The sequence below is a fragment of the Coptis chinensis genome, chromosome 2, assembly GCF_015680905.1.
Source record: "Coptis chinensis isolate HL-2020 chromosome 2, ASM1568090v1, whole genome shotgun sequence".
NCBI lineage: Eukaryota > Viridiplantae > Streptophyta > Magnoliopsida > Ranunculales > Ranunculaceae > Coptis > Coptis chinensis.
In genome coordinates this window covers 109,008,842-109,035,560 of record NC_141457.1, presented here as the reverse complement: position 1 = coordinate 109,035,560, position 26,719 = coordinate 109,008,842, and the positions used below count along the sequence as shown (strand labels likewise).

The following is a 26,719-nucleotide window of genomic DNA, read 5'->3' as shown; positions in this document are numbered from 1 at the left end:
CTAGTACCGATAAGCGTCAAAACAATCTTTGCATGGTGTTAAAAAACTATGGTCACGAGAATGTGTTGCCATATATTTCTCTGACTGTATTATCCAATAGTGCCAGAAAGCCAGAAAGCAATTGAAACAAAAATAATGTAAAAACGCATATATTCTCTGAGTCAATAGATGCTTGCAAAAGCAAAGCACCGGATGTTACAATAGAAATGAATTTTAAAGAACTTCGATCAGTGTAAATTCGCACCTTCTGTCCTATATTGGATTACAAATAAAAATTAATAAGATTTTCTAGAATTCTATAATCTCATAATTAGACCAAAAAATTATAATCGTCCTCTGCGCTGAAACTCGATCAGATCGTAATAGGAGTAGAAAATAAAATAGTCTTCCAAGAAGCTTCGACAAAGAATTTTCACGTGCAACCGCCAATGCTTAGAAGGACCAAAATAGAATGCTGATGTAAATGACAGAATTCCAAGCTATGTTGATGAAGAAGCAACTTCAATTGCACTACCTAGTGGCCATGCAGCTTCAACCAAGGAATTATCATATTCCACTTTCTTGACCAGTGTGATTTCTTGCCAGGGGTCTAGACCTACCAACAGAAAGAAAAGAAAAAAGGAAAAAGATAAATTGAAAGTTATTTTAGTATTGTGTCCCAAACTCAGCTAGTATAAGACAGTAAATAGAACATACCAAACCCATCAACAAGAAGGGTGTATTGATACACAAGGTCCATGCATAGATATGGCAGGTTACTCTCCTCAACGCCATGGTAAGTAGTTTTGCCATCCTCAAGTGTTGATTCACAAGCACGCTTAGCTGCTTCTTCAAAGTCCACAGGCTGAACTTTGGCAACTGGAAGATTGGGATTTACGAAACCAGCCTGTTGTAATAAGTAGTCTACTTAGCATACAGTTAAATTTGGGGCTTGAATAGGAAGTAATTGAGTGATTTCAACTTTTTATACACAGACTGACAAGAAAATGTTTCCAAACCATGATACTGGATGATTATTACCTCGGCAGCTCTGTCAAAGAAAAATGAGGCGACAAATATGTTTTTCTGTCCATCGCCACCACCACCGTTCCATACCCCACCAAATGTGCACTTCATGTGAGTACATGTCGACTCATTTACCTGGAGAGCTTTCAAAGCAGCTCTCTTGCATTCGTTTACACTGGAGCCAGAGGAAGAAGCTGATGCTTCGTATACCCCTCCCGCGTACGTGTAAGAACCTTCAGAGGAAAAGAATAAAGTAGCAAATGTTACATTTCAAAAAGAGCCAGAAAATATAAGGTGGGTGGAAATATCACTCGGTTGTGGTAATAGTTCAACATTCTGATCCCAAAAGAAATTGAAAGTAGGAGTTTCAAAGAAAAACATATAAAATGCAAAAACAGATACAGTGATGCAAAAACAGATACAGAAAATATAAGGTGGGTGGAAATATCACTTGGTTGTGGTAATAGTTCAACATTCTGATCCCAAAAGAAATTGAAAGTAGGAGTTTCAAAGAAAAACATATAAAATGCAAAAAGAGATACAGTGATGCTTTCTTGACGGTTGGACCATACAAAGCCCCGTGCTTACATGGCAGGGAAATTGAGTTGCAGCACTACGGTTATAGTTTAAAGTAGAACTATTTCCACTTTTCTCAAACTTGGTAGACTACATATTATAAACACTGTAATAATATTAATGTTTATAATAAGCAAACTCGGTAAATAGAACATATTATAAACTCGGTAGATGAATGTTTCATGCCATCCAATGCAAACTTACAAATGGAATATTGATACTCCTGGAACATCAATAAACAGTGACATCAAAAAGCAAAAGGGCCCGAGATAGATCCATCATACCATGATAATCACTCAATATGCATGGATTGCCAGAACCATCCACGGACTTCAGAATCTCTGCTCGAGCGGCCAGTAAGCCATAACGCAGGTAACTGCAATAACAATGTTACAGTTGTCACTCAAATAGAGATTCTACCCAATAAAAATCTTTTAAACCCATCTAATAGTAGTGTGTCCTTAAAACCATGGGGGAAAAAAAAACCTGTGAACATAAAGGTAATATTTGACTCCCTTCAGAAACAGCTCCTTAACATATGTATCCTCTCCATCTGAAATCTTGGGAGCCTTTTCAGCATCCTTTTCTGAGATAGCATATGCCATTTGAACAGATCCACCTCCAAGATCAACAACACCAACTGTTTTCGAGTAATCCTTTCCTAAATTCCCTAGGAGATAGTTTATCGTGACCTATATGCAAGAAAGAAATCAGCGGGTAATTGATAGGGTCATAGGGGTAACCACGGCAAAAAAAAGTTTTAAAAAGTCAAAGTTTATGCAATTCGTACATTCAAGACAAGAGTAGCCAAATGGATAAGGGTCTTCCCTCAAAATATCACATTTAAATAGCGGTGAAAGCCCACAAGAAGAACAGACATGCAAATATATTATGCATGAAGATTGATATATAAAAATAACCGCATTTACACGACAACAGGAAACTAATTCAGATATAGCTGATTCAATCATACAAACAGTCCAAGTTTAATGACAATCAAAGCAACCACGGGTAAGAAACTTGTACAAACAATTTTTATGCAATATCTATTAACTAATTGATTTATCAGTTATCACATGTCAAACCTAGATATCTTTGATCTAGGCCGTTATTAGAGATGACAAAGACAAGTTTATGCCTGCAACTAGATCCACAGGGTCATAGATAAAGTGATTCAATAGTTTTGATCATTTAGATCGGCTCCGGAATAGTAGCATATTTGTTTCTTTAATCTGTCAATCACATGGTCATGGTTTCAACCAGGGAAAAGAAGAAACAATGCAACCCCGTATATATATAATGGCCTAGATCTCACTCTACAAAACTACTTAGGACTTGATTTTTTGTGGATGTCATCTTTCCACTGTGGATAACAACCCTACAAAAAATGGGCTTATTTGGAAAATTCTAAAGTTGATAAAAAAAAATTGCAAAATTTTAAATCCTGACCGTTAAAAAAAATAACATATTCAAATCAATTTTTGAAAGGGGTAGAGATTTCGAAATGAACTCAAATTTTGTGGATATGATTTTTATGGTGATCAGATCATACCCACAAAATATTAGCTCTTAGTTCAATATAAAAAAAGGCGTTGTATAAACTGTTGTATAAAAAGTGTTGTATATATATATTATATATATATATATATAGGGAGGGATCCGTTTACCAAGGTTTATACCACACCCCTTTACAAGACGAATTAAGAGCTAATATTTTGTGGATATGATCTACTAACTATGGATGGCTACTCCACCAAATTCGGCTCATTTGGAAACCTCTAACCTAATTAAAAAATGTTGCCAACTTTGAATTTTTTTTAACAGCCCAAATTCTTCGATTTTGCAATCATCTTTTGACATTGTTAAACACCATCAAATGAGATGAAATTTTGTGGAGGTGAACTTCATGGTTTGTTGGTCATATCCACAAAAAATTAGGTTCTAGTTCGTTTTGTGGGTGAAGTTGTGAGGCATGACATAAACTATGGTATATTCTTTCTCCATCTTTTATTTTTTTTCTAATATTCTTTTGTAAGTGGCTAAGTGCTATGAATTATTTGATCTTTCGGAGCAATTTGTTCTTTGCATATATTCTCTTCTATAGAAAACAATATCTTCTACGATTTAAAGGTATTGTTCGTTATTCTAAGAAATATATACAGTTTTCATGTCAATACCAATTATTTTTTAGTTACTGCAAAGAAGTAATGGCATTGCATGTAACAAGATATTACACCGGTGTCTGATTTGAGTCCAGTCCGATGTAGAAATTAAAATTTAACAGTTAACATGAATGCAACAACAAAAACAGATAAAATATATATAAGCAGGTTACCATATGCAATTTGTAGTTAATGCTGTAGAGGAAAGAGAAATTTTAAGGAACATTAACCTAGACATACACCATCTAAACTTCCAGAATTTTCCAGAATCCCTCAAAATTCTTTATCAAAACGTATACACAGCTTGTCCTTGTCGCAGGAAAATCAATAGATCAACTGATCACTAAATATACTTCAGTACAGCGTTAGGATCCCAACTCGATTCCTCTTTTAAACAACTGATCATGAATTTTGTGGATATGATCTACTAACTATGGATGGCTACTCCACCAAATTCAGCTCATTTGGAAACCTCTAACCTAGTTAAAAAATGTTGCCAACTTTGAATTTTTTTTAACAGCCCAAATTCTTCGATTTTGGAATCATCTTTTGACATTGTTAAACACCATCAAATGAGATGAAATTTTGTGGAGGTGAACTTCATGGTTTGTTGGTCATATCCACAAAAAATTAGGTTCTAGTTCGTCTTGTGGGTGAAGTTGTGAGGCATGACATAAATTATGGTATATTGATCCCTAACACATGTATATATAATTTTTTTTCATGATCTGTAACCCTATCTAAGCGATATAACACTATATATTTACATTATATATTTATATAATCTAGAATGAATCAAGTGATTGATAACAAAAAAAAACCTTGACACACGCATATGTGCATTCTTGAACAAACCAAAACTTGATGTAAACCAAAACAAGGAAACATGGAAAAAGTTTCACGAAACAAACCCATTGATAGGCGCCTTCCTGAGTTCCATCTAAAACAGTAACAGAATCAGAATTTGATTTGAACGCACTCTTTTGTTTTAAGTAGTTCCTAACCTGCAAAGAATCAACATATTCATTAACGTATGAAAATAAGCCACACCAAACCCGAGGTCGGAAAAAAGTAAAAGTTTGTGTCTCAGCTACCTACCGCCTCCAAAATCCTATCAGACGCATCACCTTTCAATTGCCTCAACCCTGCTGTTGCCTACACAAACATTGTAATGCCAATACGAAAAAATAATTAGCACTAGCTTTTGAGCCTTACAGTCAAAATTAATACGAAATTATACATATAAGAATGTCCACTTACCCCAACTCTAACTGGTGTATTCCCACGCTGATCTTCGGGAACAATGCGTTCTGCTTTATCCAAAAGAACCTTGAGTGACTCTGCTGCCTTCTGGGGATCACTTTCATAAGCACTCAACCCAGGTTTTGTCTGCAAAATATTCAAATATTAGAGCAAGTTTAAAAGTGAATATCATTTTCGAATCCTCATACATTGTCAACGCAACCACATATGATCAAACAAATAGCAATGCACAAACTCATAAAAATAAAATGATACCTGCTCAAAAAGCTCGAGTTCTTTACCAATATGAAGTAAATTCAAATCCTTATCAAAGCAATAAACATGAACTCTACTCCCCGAACTCCCCGCGTCAAAAATGACAGCATAACTATTAGATCCTACACTACGAGAAACTAAATTGCCAACTGGATAATTATGAGGCATAACAAAAAGAACAAAAGTAACAAGCAAAAGTGGAATTGAGATCACTAGAATAATCCCACGGTATCTATAGATCTTATCAGATAATGTCTCTTGTCTTGACCGTTTCAACATGGTTGTTGTGACTTTTTCTGAAGATTGATCCAACGTTTGGGATTCTAGTTCTAGTAATGAGGGTGATCTGTAACGAATGTGTCCCGATGGTGTTTTTATTGAATGTTGTGGTGGTGGTGGAGGGGTTTCTTGTAATGAATCCAGCTCTGCTTTTTTTTCTTTCTTCTCTCTTCTTCTCTTTTTTTTTTTACTAATCTGTGAGAAGAGAGAGAGAGAGATGTGGTCTTTTTTTTTTATGTTTTGTTTTCTTTGAAATAGAAGGAACAGAGAAGTGAGTAGTTTGGAAGAGAGGACTTGTTAGTAATTATGGGTTGGTTTTGAGGGTTTTAGGGAAAATTAGAAGATCGGTTTTGGAGAATTCGGGGAACGGGGGAAGAAGGAAAGTTTTTTCTATAATGGTCCCTGGATGGTGGTGTAGTTTGACTCCTCTTCACTTAGCTTGGTAAATCGGGGTCAACTCCTTGGCAGTTTGACTAAAGAAGGTGTTTTCACTTTTGTAACCGTCACCAGTAAGAAAGGCTTTTAGAATAAGTAATCAATTTGTAAAGTGTCATTAGCACTTCAAGACCAACTATGATGACTTGATTGATAAGAGGGATGTATTTTGATCACTTTGAAAGATTGAAATACAAATTGAGGTGATCATCACCACCAACGACCAAAGCGCCATGTGGAGCAATTACAATTGGAACTTAATACAGTGTAATTTGTAAACATGGACTCAACAAATACATCATCAAGTCTATTAATCAACTACTACAATCATGTGTATGGGTGTCTGTTTTTGCCGAATTTCCGATTTTTCCGAAATCCGACCCGAAATTGGTCTGATTCTGGGTGTAGTTTTCATGGGCCGATTTTTCGATTTTCCGATTTTCGAAAATTCCGAAAAAAAATTGGATCAGATTTGGATATAATTCTAAAATCCGATCCGATCCGAAAATTCTAAAATTTCCGATATTATTGCCAATTTATTCCGAAAATATATACTTCTCTCACTATCCACTTGATTATATTTCGGCCGTTCATTCATTTTCTAGTTTTTTACTTCAAAAAACAAAACAAAAACATAACCTAGCAGCATTACTTCCCCACTTGAATTGGACCACTTCATCGTCATTACACCGTCTACCATAACAACAATGATATGGAAAAAAAATGTCATTGAGTCATACAATGACTTCCAGACCAATCCAAAAGCCAAATTCCAATAGATGTAATATTATGTAAAGCTACTTAGAGTCCAAGACCACAATCCATTATTTATGCAGACACTTCACGCTTCAATTTCTACACATGAAAAAAGATTAAAACATTACAAATACCCAGACCTCAACAGAATGCAATGCTTGCTATTGGTGGCTGCAGGTTCTTTTTCTCGTTTTTTCTTGGATCACTTGTTTGAATGAAACTGGGTTTTCTCAGTAAACAAGTGCGTATTGTTGTTGGTACATTGGTGTTGTGGACATGGTTTTCTCTCCCTACAATGAACATTGGCGTATGATATTCCAAAAATAATTGAAAGTAAAGAGATATTTGAAAATTTACCAAGTATTCTGAAATTTTCGAATTATTCCGAAATTTCCAAAAGTTCCGAAATTGGAAATATATTTTGAATCCGAAAAAAAAATTTGGATCGGATTTGGCTAGCATATTAGGTTCCGAAAAAAATTTGGAAAAATTTCGAAGGAGGTTAATCCGATCCGATCCGATCCGAAGTCACCCCTAATCATGTGTATGGAGGCGAACCAACTAAAATGCACAAAAAAAAATGAACCAGCTAACATCGAATTAAAGTATCCATTTTTTATATATACTAGCCTTTTGGGCACGCTCAATGAGCGTGAAATTTACCATGAGCTGTATATTCATACGTACAAAGATTATTACATATAATTATCCACTATACAATTTTGCTATTTTGCATGTGAACATATATGTAAAGGAGATATAAATGTTGAATCATGCATCAATGATGCATAATTGCATAAATGAGAGCTCAATTCAATTAAAAACTTAGCTGAAATATATACTCACCCTAATAGACTGATGCGTAGATAAAAACTCAATTAAACCAAAAAGTTCAAATATAAATAATCATAACCCGATCTCACTCGCGTTTATAAAATTAAACCGATCCCAAAATTCCAAATCAAGATATAAATGTTCACGAATGTAAATATGTTGAATTTGTGGTGTAAAATAATGTAAATTTCAAATTTTATAATATATCAAAATTTCATCCGGAATTTAAATTTAGAAACTTTGAAATTTTGGATGTGAGGGTGAAACTGTGAAAGAGATGTGAGATATGGAGGAGAAAGAATAAATAGAGATAGAAAGAGATATGAGATATTGAGGAAAATATGAGATGAGATATTAATTTATTAAGAGAGAGAGAGGGAGAGAAAAGAGAGATGAGATATTGAGGAGAAAGAGATAATAGCAAAAGAGATGAGATATTAAGGAGAAAGATATGAGATACAGTAAGCATGCTTACGTTTGTACACATCCTTTACATCACTTATTATGTTATTTTGTTTATATATTCTTGAAATAATGGAAAAACACCAGGGTCAGTTTCGGTATAGAAATTATCTGACTTGTGAATTTGTGTTTAGTGGGTCATATAAATTTTGTTTTAACACTTTCCACCATCAGTTATTACATATTTTTTCTTTGGTAATAGTTGAAACTAGATTTTGGACCCGGGCATACGCCCGGGATCTATTAAATATTTTGTGTGTTGAAAAGGCTTTACAAAATGTCTCACACAAATTTTCGAATCAGAATATATTTTTATTGAAAATAAACCGAAATACGTTAATGAGCATCGATTATGGTGCATAAGTACTTTGAAACTATGGAATCAAATTGAGATAGCCTATTCACTTTGTGGTTTAGGATATTAATCCATAATTTTCAAATAAAATTATCTTAAACTCGATCTAGTTTGTATAATAGTTTTCTTATATTTATGGTGATTTAGCGGCAAATTTTCGAATCAGAATATATTTTTATTCAAAATAAACTGAAATACGTTAATGAGCAGCGATTATGGTGCATAAGTACTTGGAAACTAAGGGATCAAATTGAGATAGCCTCTTCACTTTGTGGTTTAATTAGGATATTAATCCGTAATTTTCAAATGGAATTATCTTAAACTCGATCTAGCTTAGTTTGTATAATAATTTTATTATATTTATGGTGATTTAGCGGTAAATCATCCCCGCTCGGCTTACGTACTAATGTGTACAAATCACTAAAATAGATTGATTGTTTTCATATCCTCAAAGAATATACTACTCCCACTTGAAAAGATTTATCACATGAACGTATCCTACGAACGTGTGTCATTTTATTAAATTATTCTAAAAATATTGGCAAATATACATAGCTATGAGATATGAAAATTATATTAATTACTCATTTAAATTTCTTGCACCACTCTCTATAAAAAGAAAACATCAAACCTTGATAAAACTCATCGACTTCTTTTTATTGTTAGGTTTAACAATATAAGTTTGATTGGAGTTTTGTGAGAATGCCCAATGTGGTGAAGATAATATTAAAGCTATTTGAATAACAAGACATTCACAATCACAATAAAAAAAATTGTGATAAACACTACTTAAAATGCAAAACTATATTTGTCGAGACATTTATTCCCCCTATATATAATACAAAAATATTTTAGGGTTATTAGTTCAATGCATTTGCATCAAATTTCTGATTTTCCATTAATTATTCTTTGAGTTTAGTTTAATGTAGTACGTTGTATCCAGTTTTTAATTTCTCATTAATTATTATTTGAGGTTATTTTAATGCAGTTGTATCAAGTTTTCGATTTCCCGTTAGTTATTGTTTGAGGTTAGTTCAGTGCAATTGCATCCACTTTATGATTTTCCGTTAGTTATTCATTAAGGTTAATTCAGTACAGTTGCATCCAGTTTTTGATGTTTCATTAATTAGTATTTAAGATTAGTTCATTGCATTTGCATTCAGGTTCCAATCTCCCGATAATTACTCTTTGAGGTTAGTTCAATACATCTGCATCCAGTTTTTATTTCACGTTAATTGTTTTTCTAGGTTAGCTCAATAGTTTACAATTTCTATACAGTTTGCATACATGTAAGAGTCTGTTTTTATAAACTTATTTTCGTTTTGGGTTCTTAATTACTCATAATTACTCATGTGAGAAGGCTAAAAAAGCGGATATTTATGCTTTGAGGTCAGTGCGATGTAGTTACATCCGACTTCCGATTTCCAGTTAACTATTTTTTTTAGGTTATTTCAATGCATTTGCATCCAATTTCTGATTTCTCGTTAGTTAATCCCTAATTTTAGTTTAATGCAGTTGCATCTAGTTTTTAGTTTTTCATTCATTATTCTTGGAGGTTAGTTCAATGCAGTTACATCCAATTTCCGATTTTATGTTAATTGTTCTTTGAGGTTAGTTCAATGCATTTGCATCAAGTTTTCAATTTTTCGTTAATTATTTTTTGAGGTTAGTTCAATGCAGTTACATCAAATTTATAATTTTCCGTTAATTATTCATTTAGGTTAGTTTAGTGTAGTTTCATCAATTTTTTAATGTTTCGTTAATTAGTATTTGAGATTAGTTCGTTACATTTGGATGCAGTTTATGATTTTATGTTAATAACTCTCTAAGGTTAGTTTAATATATTTGCATCTAGCTTCTGATTATTTATGCTTTGAGGTTAGCTCAATGCAATTATATCTTATTTGTTATTTTATGTTAATTATCCTTTGAGATTATTTCAATACATTTGCATTTAGTTTCTGATTTCCCACCAATTATTCTATGAGGTTAGTTCAATGCAGTTGCATTCAGTTTTTTATTTTCTGTTAATTATTTTTTGAGTTTAGTTTAATGCATTTGCATCCAGTTTTTGGTTTCCCATTAATTAATTATCTGAGGTTTGTTTGATGTATTTGCATACCGTTTCCGATTTCCCGTTAAATATTTTTCAAGGATTTGCATCCAATTTATAATTTCTTGTTAGTTATTATCTGATGTTAGTTTAATGCAATTGCATCCAGTTTCCGATTTCTAGTTAATTACTTTTTGAGTTTAGTTTATTGCATTTGCATAAAATTTCCGATTTTCCGTTAATTACTTTTTGAGCTCAGTTATGTATTTGAATCCAGTTTCCGATTTCCTTTTAGTTATCCAATGTGGTGTGTAATACCAACTTCTACTAATCCATCTGTAGTGTCTTTGCAAACATGACATAAAAAATAAATTATGTTTGATTTACTATGTGGGATCATCGAAGATTATCCAGTTTTTGATTTTCCATTAATTATTCTTTAAATTATCCATGACTCACTATGTGGAATCTTCAAAGATTATCTACGAACGGGTGTTGTTATATTAATTATTCTTAAAAATATTTGCAAATATGTAGAACTATTATATATTAATATTATATTGATCACTCAACCAAATTTCTTATAACGTGAAAACCTCATTCTCCATTAAAAAAAAATAACTCATCTTTGATAAAACCCTTCAACTTCATTTTGTTGTTTAATAATAGAAATTTGATTGAAGTTTTGTAAGATTGCTTAATAAGGTGAAGTTCATATATATTGAAGCTACTTGAATAACAAGGAGTTCCCAATCATACAGAAAGAGATATGATAAACATCATTTTAAATACAAAATTATACTTATCGAGACATTCCCACAACATATAACCCAACTATGTTTTGAAGCCGGTTAGTTCAATGCATTTGCTTATAGTTTCTGATTTTTCGTTATTTATATTTTGAGGTTAGTTCAATGCAGTTGCATCCAATTTCTAATTCCCACTATTTATTTTTTGAGATCAGTTCTATGCAGTTGCATCCAGTTAGTTTGTGATTTCTCATTGATTATTCTTTTCGGTTAGTTTAATACATTTGCATCTAATTTCCAATTTCATGTTAATTGTTATTTGAGGTAAGTTCAATGCATTTGAATCTAGTTTATGATTTCCCGTTAATTATTCTGTGAGATTAGTTTAATGCATTTGCATATAGTTTTCGATTTATCATTTATTATTTAATAAAGTTGCATTTGCATCTAGTCTCCGATTTCTCGTTAATTATTGTTTGAGGTTAGTTCAATGAATTTGCATCCAGTTTTCGATTTTCCGTTAATAATTTCTCAAGGTTAGTTTAATGTATTTGCATCCAGTTTATTTTTTGAGATTAGTTCAGTGCAATTGCATCCGGTTTCCGATAATTATTTTTTAAGATTAGTTCCACGCATTTGCATAATGTTTCCAATTTATAATTTTTTTTTTTTTGAAGTTAGTTCAATGCAGTTGCATCTAGTTTTCGATTTCCGTTAATTTAATCTTTGAGGGTTAGCTCAATGCATTTCCATCAAGTTTCTGATTTTCCGACAATTATTTTTTTATGTTAGTTTGATGTATTTGCATCCAAATTTTGATTTTCCGTTAATTATTTTTTGATGTTAGTTTAATGCAGTTGTATCCATATTCCAATTTTATATTAATTAATTTTTAAGATTAGTTTAATGCTTGCATTTGCATTCAGTTTTCAATTTTCCGTTAAATATTATTTGAGGTTAGTTCGATGCATTTGCATCCAGTTTTCGATTCTCCATTAATTGTTTTTTGACGTTAGTTTCATTCAGTATTATATATTTTTTAAAATATTTGTCATTATTGCTTTGCCGTTTTTTTTTATTTTTTTTTTTTTTTTCATTTTCTATTATATATTTTGTGAGGCCGTGTTAAGGATATATTTGAAATAAGTCGGTGCTTTATCATAAACACTAAAATTGTATGATTTGTAATAGAGAATTAGTTTCTACAAATCACATATTTTTTAGCTTTTTTTTTTTTATTTGATCAAATATATAAGAATTGGAACACTAAAAGTGTTTGATTCATAAAAGGAAATTACCTTTTACAAATTACCTATTTTTTAGCCATTTTTTTTATTTGATAAAATATATAAGAATTGAAAATACACTCAAGCTCTCCAAATATAAAAATTATAAAAACAATCAAACTCTTTAAAGACTATTTTTCATATTAGAGTGTCACATAAGAAATAGAAAAAACTAACTCTCATATTAGAGTGCCACATAGGAGAGAGAAAATCTTTCATTAAAAGTATTTACTTTAGTATATAGACTAGATTTTGGACTCGGGCATACGCCCGGGATCTATTAAATATTTTGTATGCTGAAAAGGCTTTACAAAATGTCTCACACAAATTTTCGAATAAGAATATATTTTTATTGAAAATAAACATAAATACGTTAATGACCAACGATTATGGTGCATAAGTACTTGGAAACTAAGGGATCAAATTGAGATAGCCTATTCACTTTCCAAGTATTTATGCACCATAATCGCTTCTCATTAACGTATTTCGGTTTATTTTTAATAAAAATATATTATGATTCAAAAATTTGTCACCGTAATTTTTAAATAGAATTATCTTAAACTTGATCTAGCTTATATAATAGTTTTATTAGATTTATGATGATTTAGCGACAAATTTTCGAATCATAATATATTTTTATTGAAAATAAACCGAAGTACATTAATGAGCAACGATTATGGTGCATTAGTACTTGGAAACTAAGGGATCAAATTGAGATAGCCTATTCACTTTGTGGTTTAGAATATTAATCCGTAATTTTCAAATGAAATTATCTTAAACTCGATCTAGCTTGTATAATAGTTTTATTATATTTATGGTGATTGAGCGGTAAATCATCACCATTCGGCTTACGTACTAATGTGTAAAAATCACTAAAACAGATTGATTGTTTATATATCCTCAAAGAATACACTACTCTCACTTGAAAAGATTTATCACATGAACGTGTCCTATGAATGGGTGCCGTTATATTAAATTATTCTAAAAAATATTAACAACTATGCATAGCTATGAAATGTGAAAATTATATTAATTACTCACTTAAATTTCTTGCACCACTCTCTATAAAAATGAAGCATCAAACCTTGATAAAACTCATCGCCTTCTTTTTATTGTTAGGTTTAATATTAGAAGTTTGATTGAAGTTTTGTGAAAATGCCCAATGTGGCGAATATAATATTGAAGCTACTTGAATAGCAAGACATTCCCAATCACAATAAAAAAATTATAATAAACACTACTTGAAATGCAAAACTATATTTGTCGAAACATTTATTCTCCCTACATATAATACAAATATGTTTTAGGGTTATTAGTTCAATGCATTTGCATCAAGTTTCTGATTTTTCATTAATTATTCTTTGATGTTAGTTTAATGTATTACGTTGCATCCAGTTTCCAATTTCTCATTAATTATTCTTTGAGGTTAGTTCAATATAGTTTCATCAAGTTTCCGATTTTTTGTTAATTATTATTTTAGGTTAGTTCAGTGCAATTGCATCCACTTTATGATTTCTCGTTAGTTATTCATTAAAAGGTTAATTCAGTATAGTTGCATCTAGTTTTCGATGTTTCATTAATTAGTGTTTGAGATTAGTTTATTGCATTTACATCCATGTTCCAATCTCTCGTTAATTACTCTTTGAAGTTAGTTCAATATATCTGCATCCAGTTTCTGATTTCTCGTTAATTGTTTTTCTAGGTTAGTTCGATAGTTTATAATTTCTATATAGTTTGCATACATGTAAGAGCCTATTTTTATAAACTCACTTTTGTTTTGGGTTCCTAATTACTCGTAATTACTCATGTGAGGAGGCTAAAAAAGTGAACATTTATGCTTTGAGGTTAGTGCGATGCAGTTACATCCGACTTTCGATTTCTAGTTAACTATTTTTTGAGGTTATTTCAATGCATTTGCATCCAATTTTGGATTTCCCGTTAGTTAATATCTGATTTTAGTTTAATGCAGTTGTATCAAATTTTTAGTTTTCCATTAATTATTCTTTGAGGTTAGTTTAATGCAGTTGCATTCAATTTTCGATTTTATGTTAATTGTTCTTTGAGGTTATTTCAATGCATTTGCATCAAGTTTCCAATTTTCCGTTAATTATTTTTTGAGGTCAGTTCAATGCAGTTGCATCAAATTTATAATTTTCCATTAATTATTCATTTAGGTTAGTTCAGTACAGTTTCATCTATTTTTTAATGTTTCGTTAATTAGTCTATGAGATTAGTTTATTGCATTTGGATCCAGTTTATGATTTCCCATTAATAACTCTTTAAGGTTAGTTCAATACATTTGCATATAGTTTTTTATTATTTATGCTTTTAGGTTAGTTCGATACAATTATATTCGGTTTCTGATTTCTCGTTAATTATTCTTTGAGGTTATTTCAATGCATTTGCATTTAGTTTTCGATTTCCCACCAATTATTCTATGAGATTAGTTCAACACAGTTGCATTCGGTTTTTGATTTTCTATTAATTATTTTTTGAGTTAAGTTCAATGCATTTGCATCCAGTTTTCGGTTTCCATTAATTATTATTTGAGGTTTCTTTGATGTATTTGCATATCGTTTATAATTTTTCATTAAATTTTTTTCAAGGATTTGCATCCAATTTCTAATTTCCCGTTAGTTACTCTCTGTCGTTAGCTTAATGCAATTTGCATAAAGTTTCTAATTTTATGTTAATTACTCTTTGAGCTCAACTATGTATTTGAATCTAGTTTCTGATTTCTTTATAATTATCCAATGTGGTGTATAATACCAACTTCTACTTATCCATCTATTGTGTCCTTGCAAGCATGACATAAAAAGTAAATTATGCGTAATTTACTATGTGCATAGGATCATCGAAGATTATCTAGTTCCCGATTTCCCGTTAATTATTATTTAAATTATGTATGACTCACTATGTGGGATCTTCAAAGATTATCTATGAACAGGTGTTGTTATATTAATTATTCTGAAAACTATTTGCAAATATGCAGAACTATTATATATTAATATTATATTGATCACTCAACCAAATTTCTTATAACGTGAAAACCTCACTCTCCATTAAAAAAAAAACTCACCTTTGATAAAACCATTCAACTTCATTTTGTTGTTTAATAATAGAAGTTTGACTGAAGTTTTGTGAGATTGCCTAATAAGGCGAAGTTCATATATATTGAAGCTACTTTAATAGCAAATAGTTCCCAATCATACGGAAAGAGATAAGATAAATACGGTTTTAAATGCAAAACTATACTTATCGAGACATTCCCACAACATATAACCCAACTATGTTTTGAGGTTAGTTTAATGCATTTGTATTCAGTTTATGATTTTTTGTTATTTATATTTTGAGGTTAGTTCAATGCAGTTGCATCCAATTTCCAATTCCCGTTATTTATTTTTTGAGATCAGTTCAATGAAGTTGCATCCAGTTTCTGATTTATCGTTAATTATTCTTTTCGGTTAGTTCAATACATTTATATCAAATTTCCAATTTCTTGTTGTTAATTGTTATATTATTTTAGGTCAGTTCAATGCATTTACATCCAGTTTCTGATTTCCCGTTAATTATTTTGTGAGATTAGTTTAATATATTTGCATCATGTTTTCGATTTCTCGTTTATTATTTGATAAAGTTGTATTTTCATCTAGTTTCCGATTTCCCATTAATTATTGTTTGAGGTTATTTCAATGAGTTTGCATTCAGTTTCCAATTTCCTATTAATTATTTCTTGAGGTTTTGCATCCAGTTTATTTTTTTAGATTAGTTCAGTGCAGTTGCATCCGATTTCCGATTTCCCGTTAATTATTTTTAAGATTAGTTCCACACATTTGCATTATGTTTCCAATTTATAATTAATTTTTCTTTGAAGTTAGTTCAATGCAGCTGCATCTAGTTTCTGATTTTTCGTTAATTTAATCTTTGATGATTAGCTCAATGCATTTGCATCTAGTTTTCGATTTTCCGACAAATATTTTTTTATTTTAGTTTGATATATTTGCATCCAAGTTTTAATTTTTAGTTAATTATTATTTGAGGTTAGTTTAATGCAGTTCTATCCATATTCTGATTTTATATTAATTAATTTTTAAGATTAGTTTAATGCTTGCATTTGCATCCAGTTTTCGATTTCCGTTAAATATTATTTGAGGTTAGTTCGATGCATTTGCATACAGTTTTCAGTTCCCCATTAATTTGTTTTTTTTTATGTTAGTTTCAATCAATATTATATATATTTTAAAATATTTGTCATTATTGTTTTGCCGTTAATTTTTTTTTTTTTCATTTTCTATTATATATTTTGTGATGTTATTTTTTGTATAATTGTTTTTAACTATGTTTTGAAGCCGTGTTAAGGATATATTCGAAATAAGTCGGTGTTTTATCATAGACACTAAAATTGTATAATTTGTAATAGATAATTAGTTTCTACAAATCACCTATTTTATTGCAGTTGTTTTTATTTGATCAAATACATAAAAATTGGAACACTAAAAGTGTTTGATTTGTAATATAAATTTATTTTCTACAAATCACCTATTTTTTTAGCAATTTTTTTTTATTTAATCAAATATATAAGAATTTGAAATACACTCAAATTCTCTAAATATAATAATTAGAAATATACTCAAGCTGTCCAAAAAAGTTCAATGTACGTGGGATTATAGGCTATTAGAAAATACTATTTTTCATATTAAAGTGCTACATAGGATAGAGAAAAATCTAACTCTCATATTAGAGTGCCACATAGGAGAGAGAAAATCTTTTTTTAAATATCTCTATTTTAGTATATAGATAGTAGATAAGCGAAAACGGTTAGGGGCAAAATAGGAATAAAAAAATCCAGTTGAACCAAAAATATTGTTATGTGAGGAGTTTTCTTTATAGGTGAAAGATTATATCTAATTAAATCTTGTATTTCATTCAGTGCAAATTTTAACGCAAATTTTGGTTTTCTTAAAATACTTTGGTGGTTAATATTTTCACCATAATTTTCCTATAAGTTCACCTTTAGAATTTCAAATTGCCCGTTATACCATCTCTTTCTCAATTTCTACCAACACATCGTTTTCAATCTTTGCTTGCTCAAGTGATGTGATACGAGAAAACCCTTTCCAACCAAAGTAAAGTCGCTCACTCCCTGATGATTTCCCCTCAAAACGTATGCATTACTTAAAATGTATCACTACCTAGACTAAAATGTTGATTTCCCCTCAAAACGTATGCATTACTTAAAATGTATACCAGATTCAGTTGGAGAGAACACAAACTTTTAAGGGTTTTTGGGTTCAAATTAACTCAATGCCAAAGTTGTATAGTGGAAAGTTAAATATATTAGAGTTTGTAGATTTGAGTTTGCTTAAATGGATATATTATTGTAGCAAAATCGACCATTAACGTGTGACAATAACTTCAAATGTTGAAGATAACCAGTCATCCTTTGATTTGTGTGTTCGAAATGGTAACACTGTAATTTATGGATGAGTTCTATTATGATTTTACATTAGATGATAAAACAAAATTTAGTCACATATTAACGATTTAGTTTGATTGAGTTGTATTGGAGGCTCTAATTAAAATTGTCTATGAGTTTACTAGAAAACATGTAGATCGATGTTGGTGGTAACTGATTAGGAGGGGATTAGAGAGGGTATGACGGCCAATTTATAATTATAGGGGTGAGCTTATAGAGGAGTTACGGTGAGAGTATCAACACCCTATATTTATTTCATTTTAATTGAAATCTGGTGAGAAAACAAATTCTAGAATAGCTTGAAAACAAAGTGTTTTTATAAAATGTGTAGTGTTGGTACAAAGTCATGTAAGTTCTTGTTGAACTAATAAAAATCACGTGAAAACTAAAACATCATGTTTATATAACTATTTTTTTTGGTAAAAAAAAAAATCGATAGCATCAATGCTCAAACCCTCAACTAAATAGAATGAGTTTACGTATATACATTTCAATGCCATAATATAAAGTATCTAAAATTGTTTGACCTAAAAATTAACATGTCCTCTTATTATAATGCATACCTCTGAGAGGATAAATCATTATAAGCATCAATCTTTCAATCGATAAAGATTCCACACCTCAATTGTAATTACAGCTTTTTTTCAATTTAAAATATACCACATATAAGTGCTATGTTCCCATATTTATAAATTTATGGTATTGAGTAATTAATTAGATATTTTGCACCAAAAGATTTTGCTCAAGTAGACTAGTGCATTGGCCGGTATGTCTTTAAAAAGATATTCTTAAAGGTCCCTACTTATATTTATTGGTGTCATTCTCAATAACAAATTTTGAATGGTGGTTATATTGGAACCAATATTTTTTGGAATAGTGGTACATGGGCTTACTTTTTAGACCTAATATTTCGACTCACTATTTAGATAATGTTAGTTTACATTACAATACACACGGACATGTATCTCTATGTAAATCAATAATTTAGACTTTTGACATATCAGTAGGTAAAATAAGTAGGTCGATCTAGCATTAGTGCATTTTACGTTAATGTTTTTTTTTTTTTTTTTTTTTTTTGATAATAACATTTTACGTTACTAAACACACTTAAATGTCTTGTTTTTATTTTCTTGTGGGCAAATAATCAATGATCGTTGATAAGCAACGTGTTGCCAATGTGGCAACGTCCATACTATCATATATATATATATAGGTTAGGCTACGTTGATATTTTATTTTGACATCCACAACTTACACAATGAACTAAGAGTTGATATTTGGTAGAGAAGATCTTCCTACCATAGATTGAATCTCCACAAAATATCAAAACATTTGAACATGTCTAACATCATCAAAAGTTGTATTTAAATTAAATATTAATCTAACGGTCTACAATTTTAACATTATTTTTAATAAGCTAGACATATCCAATTGAGACATTTTTTTTTGTGGAGATTTAATCCATAGTAGAAAGATATTCTCTACCAAAACTCAATCCTCAGTTCATTGTATAAATTGTGGATGTCAAAATAAGATGTCAACTTAGCCTGACCTACATATGAACTTCTTAGTCATTAAACAATAGTTACACATTTATTTTGTTTAGTATACACCAAGAGTTCTTCGACAACTATTTTTACATGCCACGCGGCAATGATTTTTCCCCAACTGGCCATTGAACAAAATTCTATGTATTAGAAGTTGCAATGCAATGTGGAGTGTGTACTCAAGTTTATGCAAATTGGGAAGAACCAAAAAACAGGGATTTTTGACTAGATAACACTAAAAAATATGGATTAAAACGATGACACAATCATTATAACCCATTCAAGTGGCATTGTAATCACAAAACTCCCCTTGTCAATCTCCAATAATTTTTACAAATAAAAACAAAACAAACACAAAGAATTATGGCTTCAAAATCATGGAGAAAACACACCTCTTAACACACAAAAACAACAGCACATAACTTACTTTATTTTACTTTGGATAAGAACGGTCATAAATAGCGATCCGTGTCACTTGAAACTCATATATTACAACCGTAGATTCATCACCATCTAAACGGCCCACAACATTCCTACCAAAAGCTATCGATCCTTGCAAATTAAAACCAACCAATCAGCTTTCGCCTCGTTTTTCTATAAATACCCACCCTTCGTCACCATCAATTCCATTCCAAAACATTTTCTCTCTCAAATTTGTTCTTCTTTCTTAACTGTTAAATTACTCTATTTTTGATCACGTCTCGAATTCAATATGGCTGTGAAGGGTGAAGTTAAGTCTACAACTATGGCAAAGCAAGTGAAGGAAAAGAAGGTAGCAAAAGCAGCAGCACCAAAGGAGAAGAAATCTACTCCTTCTCATCCACCTTATTTCCAGGTACACTTTGTTTATTTCTTACCAATTTCTTCAATTTTAGTGTTTGGTTGTGGAGTTATTGATTGGGTATGTTTGATTTGTGTAGATGATTAAGGAAGCACTGTTGGCTTTGAAAGAAAAGGGTGGTTCAAGTCCCTATGCAATTGCAAAGTACATGGAAGAGAAGCACAAGGAAGTTCTACCAGCAAATTTCAAGAAGATGTTGGCTGTTCAGTTGAAGAACAATGTTGTGAAAGGAACACTGGTAAAGGTCAAAGCTTCATTCAAGTTATCTGATGCTGCTAAGAAAGTTTCAAAGCCTGATGTGAAACCAGCAGAGCCTGTTAAGAAGAAGGCTGTTTCAAAGGCAAAGGCTTCTGTTCCTGCTGTTACTGAGAAGAAGGTGGTGAAGAAACAACCTGTGAAGAAAACTGAGAAGAAGGTGAAGAAAGTTGGAACACCTGTGAAGAAGAATAAGAAAGCTGCTGCTGTGAAGCCGAAACAGCCCAAGTCTATTAAATCTCCTGCTGCTAAAAAAGCAAGGAAAGCTTAATTTTAGGGATGAGATCGGTAGAGAATCTAGGGTTTGTTTAGATGTAAATGTTTAGAAGAGGGTTAATGTTTGTTTTTGTTAATTTGGTGTGGTGTTGGTTTGATATATGTAATTTCAGTTCATAGTTAAATGAAAAGAAAACTTGTTCTCAATTTGTTCTTTTTAATTAATTCGTTTGTCTTCAAAATTTCATTTGATTCAATACCAGAAAGCTAGATTTATTATTATTGAAACTTTGTTTCTCAATTTCTTTCATCAATTAAAATTTCATCCTTCCTAAAAAAAAAAAAAAAAAAAAAGGTTAATAGAAAAGATAAATCCAATTTTCAACTAAATAACTATTGAAGTTGTGAACCAAAAATTAGTTTCGGGGCCATGGACAAACTTGTGGAAGGATTGGCTGGACAGGTGGACTACGTTTCGTCCCTGGCCCATAGGTGAAATCCTTCAGCGCTTTTCAGTGCCGTTGTTTCATGGCATAATAGCATCTTCAACGCAAATTTTGGATCGCAAAGTGATGTCATCCATTTAAAATAATGTTAGTTGAAATATAAAATTTTTTCTGCACTAACACACCGCACTCTAAATTATTGTTTTATAATGAAATATATTTTATATATCTAATTAATCTAAATTAATAGAGTATACTATAATTAATATGGACATTTAAATTGGACCAATCTTTTTTCTACCATAAAAATAAAATATCTTTGATAAAATATTAAAATCAAATATTTAATACTTTTAATGACTATTTAGTTATTTTAAAATTTACTACTATCTATACATTTAAAATTATATAGTAACTTAAGGACGTATGTATAAATTCAGGTCGGAAATCAACTATACGCCCCTATTCAATTGTTCGCGACTTACCTTCATTAATTGCCAAATAATGACCTTTTATACCGAAATTAAAATCAAGAAACCAACCGGTCTCTCTTCTTCTTCTCTCTCCCAATCAGGTATTTATTTCTTCTTTCTCCTCTTCGTCCCCTTCGTCCTATTGATAAAAAAAAGATAAACTCTTTGTTGCCTCTCTCCTTCAACATACACTGATATACTTCTTCTTTTTCTTTCAGTCCTTGGTGAATTATTATAGCCAAACTGCAAATGGGGTTGTCTCGGATTTTCAGATACAAAAATCATGAGGCCATATTTCTGCATTATTATCATTGATTAAATGGAGTCGTTTAAAGAAGCTTTTGGGGGAATACGTTTTTTTTGGGGGAATACGCTGTCATTAGACAAGAAATAAGAGGGAACAGTTTCAAAAGGACTTTAGCTATGTTTCAACTATTTGATTTTGAATCTGCACAGAAAGGTATGTCAAGAAAAGGGGACCATTTCTTTAAGTCTACTTCTAAATTTCTAATATGAATTATTTTTTGCTTTTGCTTTTTCCTTTTTCAACTAGCAGCAAACTTTTAATGTGTTTGTCCATTGAAGTGTTTTGCAAAAGCTTGCAGTTTGAACACCTCTAATAGTTTAAGTACAATTCCAATGCTTAAACATACAGAAGTATGTTTCTAGATAATTTTCAGATTGACTGAACATCCTCAAAGCCTCTGTGGTAGACCGCTTTCTCATCGTAACTAACATACACAAGCTTCGGATGGAGAAGTTTTGTCACCCTTCTTCATCTCCTGGGGGGCAGACTGACCAATCTAATGTAGATATGATTCGTTTGCATATTGTCGTACAAGCTCGGAGATATCAGCTTTTTCTGCACCTACAGATGACAACAGCTGTGCTGATGGAAACTCCCCTTTGCGCTGGTCAATTTCCAAGTCAGTGGCACGTAGTTAGGCAATCCTTACGAGAATAGAAATGAAGCAGCACATTGATGCTGTAAAGAATAACTCCCATGATCACGACGCAGTCGATCCAGGTCAGTTATCTTCATTGTTCTCTTCTTATATGTTTCTTTTCTCTTTAGCACATTGTGCCTCTTATTTGTTCTGAAGAATTTCATGCAGATGATGTTTATGAAGGTTAGTGTCTTCACTTCAGAGAGAAAATTTGGTTTATTTTATTTTTTTAGTGGTTGAAGACTTGATTTGAGGTTCTGTAGGTAATTCCAGTTAGAATTCTTTTCTTTGTTTATGATTATGGTAGCACTAAGAAATGTGGGATTAGGTGCATTCTACATGATTGTAATCATGGCTTTAACAACTTGATGTAATTTTATTTTTTAGGTGGAGGTGGAGAATGGAGGAACAGCTACACTGGGGTGGAGACATGCACAGTCAAGAAAAGTAGAACAGGTAAAATTAGACTAGCATTGAAATTGATTTGGACTACATGCATATCTACAGGATGAAACATCTTAAATTGAAGCGACACCTGTACTTTCTCAAGAGTTGAACGAGCTCCATCATAAAGAAGGCGCTCAGAAAAATAAGGGAAGAACCTGATGCTCAGTTACCGTCAACTGATGTTAGCACAGCATGTAATTCTTCGCACAACGAAACATATGGGATTGAAGCACCTGTACCATCAGAACAGATAAAAGCCCTCCATCTCAGAGAAGCAAATCAGAAAATACCTAAAGAGCTTGATACTCGATCCCCACCAACTGAGGTTGAAATAAGGCTTAATTCTTCACAGAATCGAACTCATCCTGCTGTTAAGCAGATTCCATTTGAGTCAAAAACTAGAATTGTAAGTAAACTCAGTTGCGCTTCATTTAAAAAAAAAAAAAACCTAAATGATTAGACTTCTGGTTGATTACCTTTAACATATATTGCTTTTCTTAAGCATGAAGAAGGTGGTAAAGAGACATCATCAGCGGCTAAACTGTCCAAAGAGCTTAAAGTCTTCCATGTTGCAAAAGTAACTCGGCAAGTATCAGAGAAGGATGATACCCATTTAACACCGAAAGTATCCAATCCGCTGATGAGATGGCAACGCAAGCATCCAATCCTACCTGCCCTCATCATGTCCAAATGGTTGAAAATGGTTTACAGATTCTATCAGGATACAAGTGTACTAAGCAGGTCGGGAACCGCTGGAAAGGTGACTTCTGTCAAAACAATTGATGTAAGTTGCTTGAATCTAAATCTGTCACAATATTTAGCTTTTATAACCTATCATCGTGATAAAACAAATCTTCAATTCTCATCAGCATGTTTCGCATAGGTCATATGTGATTTGCAAGGAAAATAACTGGTCTATAATGTTTTTCAAATTACATAATTAAAAAAACGAAAATATCTATTTACACGAATACACACAGTAGATGTTGGCTTTTTCCCTTTTAATGTTCTAAAACTCAATATTGTATTGATGTTGGTGGTGGTAAAATATGATCTACATATATAGCTGAGTGCCCTACCTCTTTTTTATCTGTTTATCATAAACCTATCATAAACCCATGAAACGAAGTTCTCAGGACGAAAAGCATGATTTTTAAATGTCATTGAATTCTTACAATGCAGAAAAAAATGAAAATAATAGTGTTTTATTTAGCTTGAAGCAGGCAATTAATATGGTCATTCTCTCCATGGACTACAAGAAATGTCAGGCAGATATCAAAACAATTGATGCTCAGGACTCTTACAAGGGTGGAGTTGTTGTTCAAGTAACTGGATGTCTCATTATGAAGGATAATATGAAAAGGAAGTTTACTCAATCATTTTACCTGACCCCACAAGACAGAGGCTACTTTGTTCTTAATGATATTTTTAGGTATGTGATTGAGTATGAAACGGTAGAGTCCGATACAGTTGCCATTGCAGTTAATGGCGTAACTGAAAATGCCACATCAACTCCTGTTACCCCAGATCCAGGTTGCCTTCATATTTTTTTCATTTCTTTACATTCCACAAGTGGCTTGGTACCATTTGTGTTTATTCTTGGGTTTTTTTCCTGCAGGGCCCTCTCATATTCCTAAGCATCCCATGCCCAGAATACAACTCCAGAGGTAGAAGTGTCATATGGAAATGGCGAGGTGGTTCATGAGCCATCATACAATGGTGAATTATCTACTATGGAAGTTGAGGTTGTGGAGGCCCCTGTTCATTCAGGTCAAGATGAAGTTCTTCCAGTGACCGAGCCGGCTTCAACAATTCCGGAAGATACTCCAAAGAAGTCTTATGCTTCAATCGTGAGCATATTAATTTTTCTCACTTTTACTGATAAGTTCCTCTTTTTAATCACTTGAATGTTAGTTATTTGATTTAAATACTTGATGCAGATTAAAGTTATGAAGGAAACTGCTCCTGTCCATGTACATACGAATATTGGTCCTAATTTGGATTGTAAAATGTCTTGCAGTCAAGCTGTACGAAAGTCGCCTGGTTGTTGGTACTCTCTTGGATTCAAACAGTTTAGGGATTTGGTGTTGGAGAACACCCTTGAGATGAATGGAAATAATAAAAATTACATAGGCATGGTGGTAAGTCGAAAGTCGAGATATCCTTCAGTTTACGATTATTACCTACTGTCAATTTTTTCTTGAGTTAATTTTTTGGTGAACTTTCATGCAAGTTATCAGGGGGTAATAGTGTGGTTACGACTAGCCAAAAGGAAAAAACCTTAAGGCGGTGCGATTGGTCGAAATTGCCAAGAAAAACAAGGCCGAAAACTTCACAAATGCCTCTGAAAAGAATCCAATTAACAAAAGTTTTAAAGCTGCTGAAAATGGTTATGATCCATTCTCCAGAAGCTGTAAAAAGTCCCGAACAAATAATTAGTGATGTGAGAGAAGCTATCTTCCTATGGATTTTCGCTTCTTCTTTCCTCTGTTAGTTATTGCCTGTAAACTCTCTAAGGTGGTTATTCCTTCTTAAATGGATGTTCCTAGAGAGTTGTCGTACTTTGATTAACTTCCTTGAGTTTGATGTAGTTTCTCTTTTGAAGTTTATAACAGATAATGAAAGAAAATAATGTATTAGATTGGGCTTTCCCTTTTGGGAAGTAGGATGTAGCCTCACTTCCGTAACTAGCTTGCAGTTCTCTAAGGGGAGTGAAGCGAGGTCCCTCCTCTATCTAGAAGGAGGAGCGTAACGTCTAAGAGTATGATCTCCTTTCTCTTTTGATAGCTCGATAGTGAAACCTGAGGCAAGTAGCTAACTGCATCGAAAGCATTCGGCCTTCTTCCTCTATCATTATCACAATTGCTTCCGCAGATGCTGGAAGCCAAGTTGGTTACACCCATACCTCCCAGGCCAGTATTAGATCCACCTCCCAGGAATCATAATCCTAATACCAGGCGTGAATATCACATGGGAGGAGCAGGGCACTGGACTGATAGATGTTACAATCTGATAAACCTGGTGCAAGATCTTATTGACAAAGAACTTCTGAAGTTTGCACCACCGGAAGAGAAGCCTCAGTGTCTGCTGCTATTGATGCATCCGCTGCCATTGAATTTGCTGCTGTCTCTGACTTACCAACAAGCAGTCCAAGGCCTTACCTTAGTTCCTTATCTTTAGCTTGAGAGATGGGAATTGAAGGAGAAGCTGTGATCTTAACTTCTTTTGCCTGTTCATGACTCTCCGATGAAGGCTTCCAGGCCTAACCACAGTTATTTTCTGGAGTAAGGACATAAGGGATCAACCCTACCCACGGTTCAATTCTGAGTGAAATCCCCCAGCAACGTCCTTACTTAACTTACCTGGCTCCAGCGGAAGACATTCTTTTCTTTAGGGAACGACCTCAAGCTTTGATTTATATTTATTCTAAAGGCAAAAGGGGGGGCATCGCGATTTAGCTGTTGTCGAAAGGGAAGATAGGTCTTTGATCCGAAGCAGTTCTTCCTCAAGTTGAACCAGCTCGGTGAGACCCGGGCTTAGATATTTGAGGCAGATGTTGAAGGAATAAGGGCTGCTGTAGTTGAACTAGCTGAGGAAAACT

The 26,719-nt window shown here is 32.3% G+C and overlaps 2 protein-coding genes and 1 long non-coding RNA gene across 3 annotated transcripts; 2 read left to right on the top strand and 1 right to left on the bottom strand.

Moving 5' to 3' along the window:
• Window positions 1-133: 133 nt before the first annotated feature.
• On the bottom strand, window positions 134-5,948 carry LOC147520389 (putative apyrase 1). The gene is made up of 9 exons (XM_086591913.1): window positions 5,262-5,948; window positions 5,004-5,132; window positions 4,842-4,898; window positions 4,655-4,747; window positions 2,068-2,273; window positions 1,866-1,957; window positions 1,021-1,238; window positions 697-886; window positions 134-595 (listed from the first exon to the last, which is right to left on the bottom strand). The coding sequence occupies exons 1-9, from the start codon at window positions 5,538-5,540 to the stop codon at window positions 480-482; spliced, it is 1,380 nt and encodes a 459-aa protein (XP_086448039.1). The 5' UTR covers window positions 5,541-5,948; the 3' UTR covers window positions 134-479.
• A 14,175-nt stretch (window positions 5,949-20,123) lies between these two features.
• Window positions 20,124-21,012, top strand: HIS1-3 (histone H1-3). The gene is made up of 2 exons (XM_086591912.1): window positions 20,124-20,328; window positions 20,414-21,012. The coding sequence occupies exons 1-2, from the start codon at window positions 20,206-20,208 to the stop codon at window positions 20,858-20,860; spliced, it is 570 nt and encodes a 189-aa protein (XP_086448038.1). The 5' UTR covers window positions 20,124-20,205; the 3' UTR covers window positions 20,861-21,012.
• Window positions 21,013-23,509: 2,497 nt separating this feature from the next.
• Window positions 23,510-25,538, top strand: LOC147520387 (uncharacterized). Its single transcript, XR_015212603.1, has 4 exons — window positions 23,510-23,902; window positions 24,332-24,651; window positions 24,737-24,968; window positions 25,059-25,538. It is a non-coding gene; the product is annotated as an uncharacterized LOC147520387 (long non-coding RNA).
• The last annotated feature ends 1,181 nt before the right edge of the window (window positions 25,539-26,719 follow it).

Coding starts and splice junctions, on each gene's coding strand:
- LOC147520389 (XM_086591913.1), bottom strand. CDS start 5,540: ATGTTGAAACGGTCAAGACAAGAGACATTATCTGATAAGATCTATAGA. Junction 5,133..5,261: donor AACTCGAGCTTTTTGAGCAG/GTATCATTTTAT, acceptor AATATTTTGCAG/ACAAAACCTGGGTTGAGTGC. Junction 596..696: donor CCTTCTTGTTGATGGGTTTG/GTATGTTCTATT, acceptor TTCTGTTGGTAG/GTCTAGACCCCTGGCAAGAA.
- HIS1-3 (XM_086591912.1), top strand. CDS start 20,206: ATGGCTGTGAAGGGTGAAGTTAAGTCTACAACTATGGCAAAGCAAGTG. Junction 20,329..20,413: donor CTCATCCACCTTATTTCCAG/GTACACTTTGTT, acceptor TGATTTGTGTAG/ATGATTAAGGAAGCACTGTT.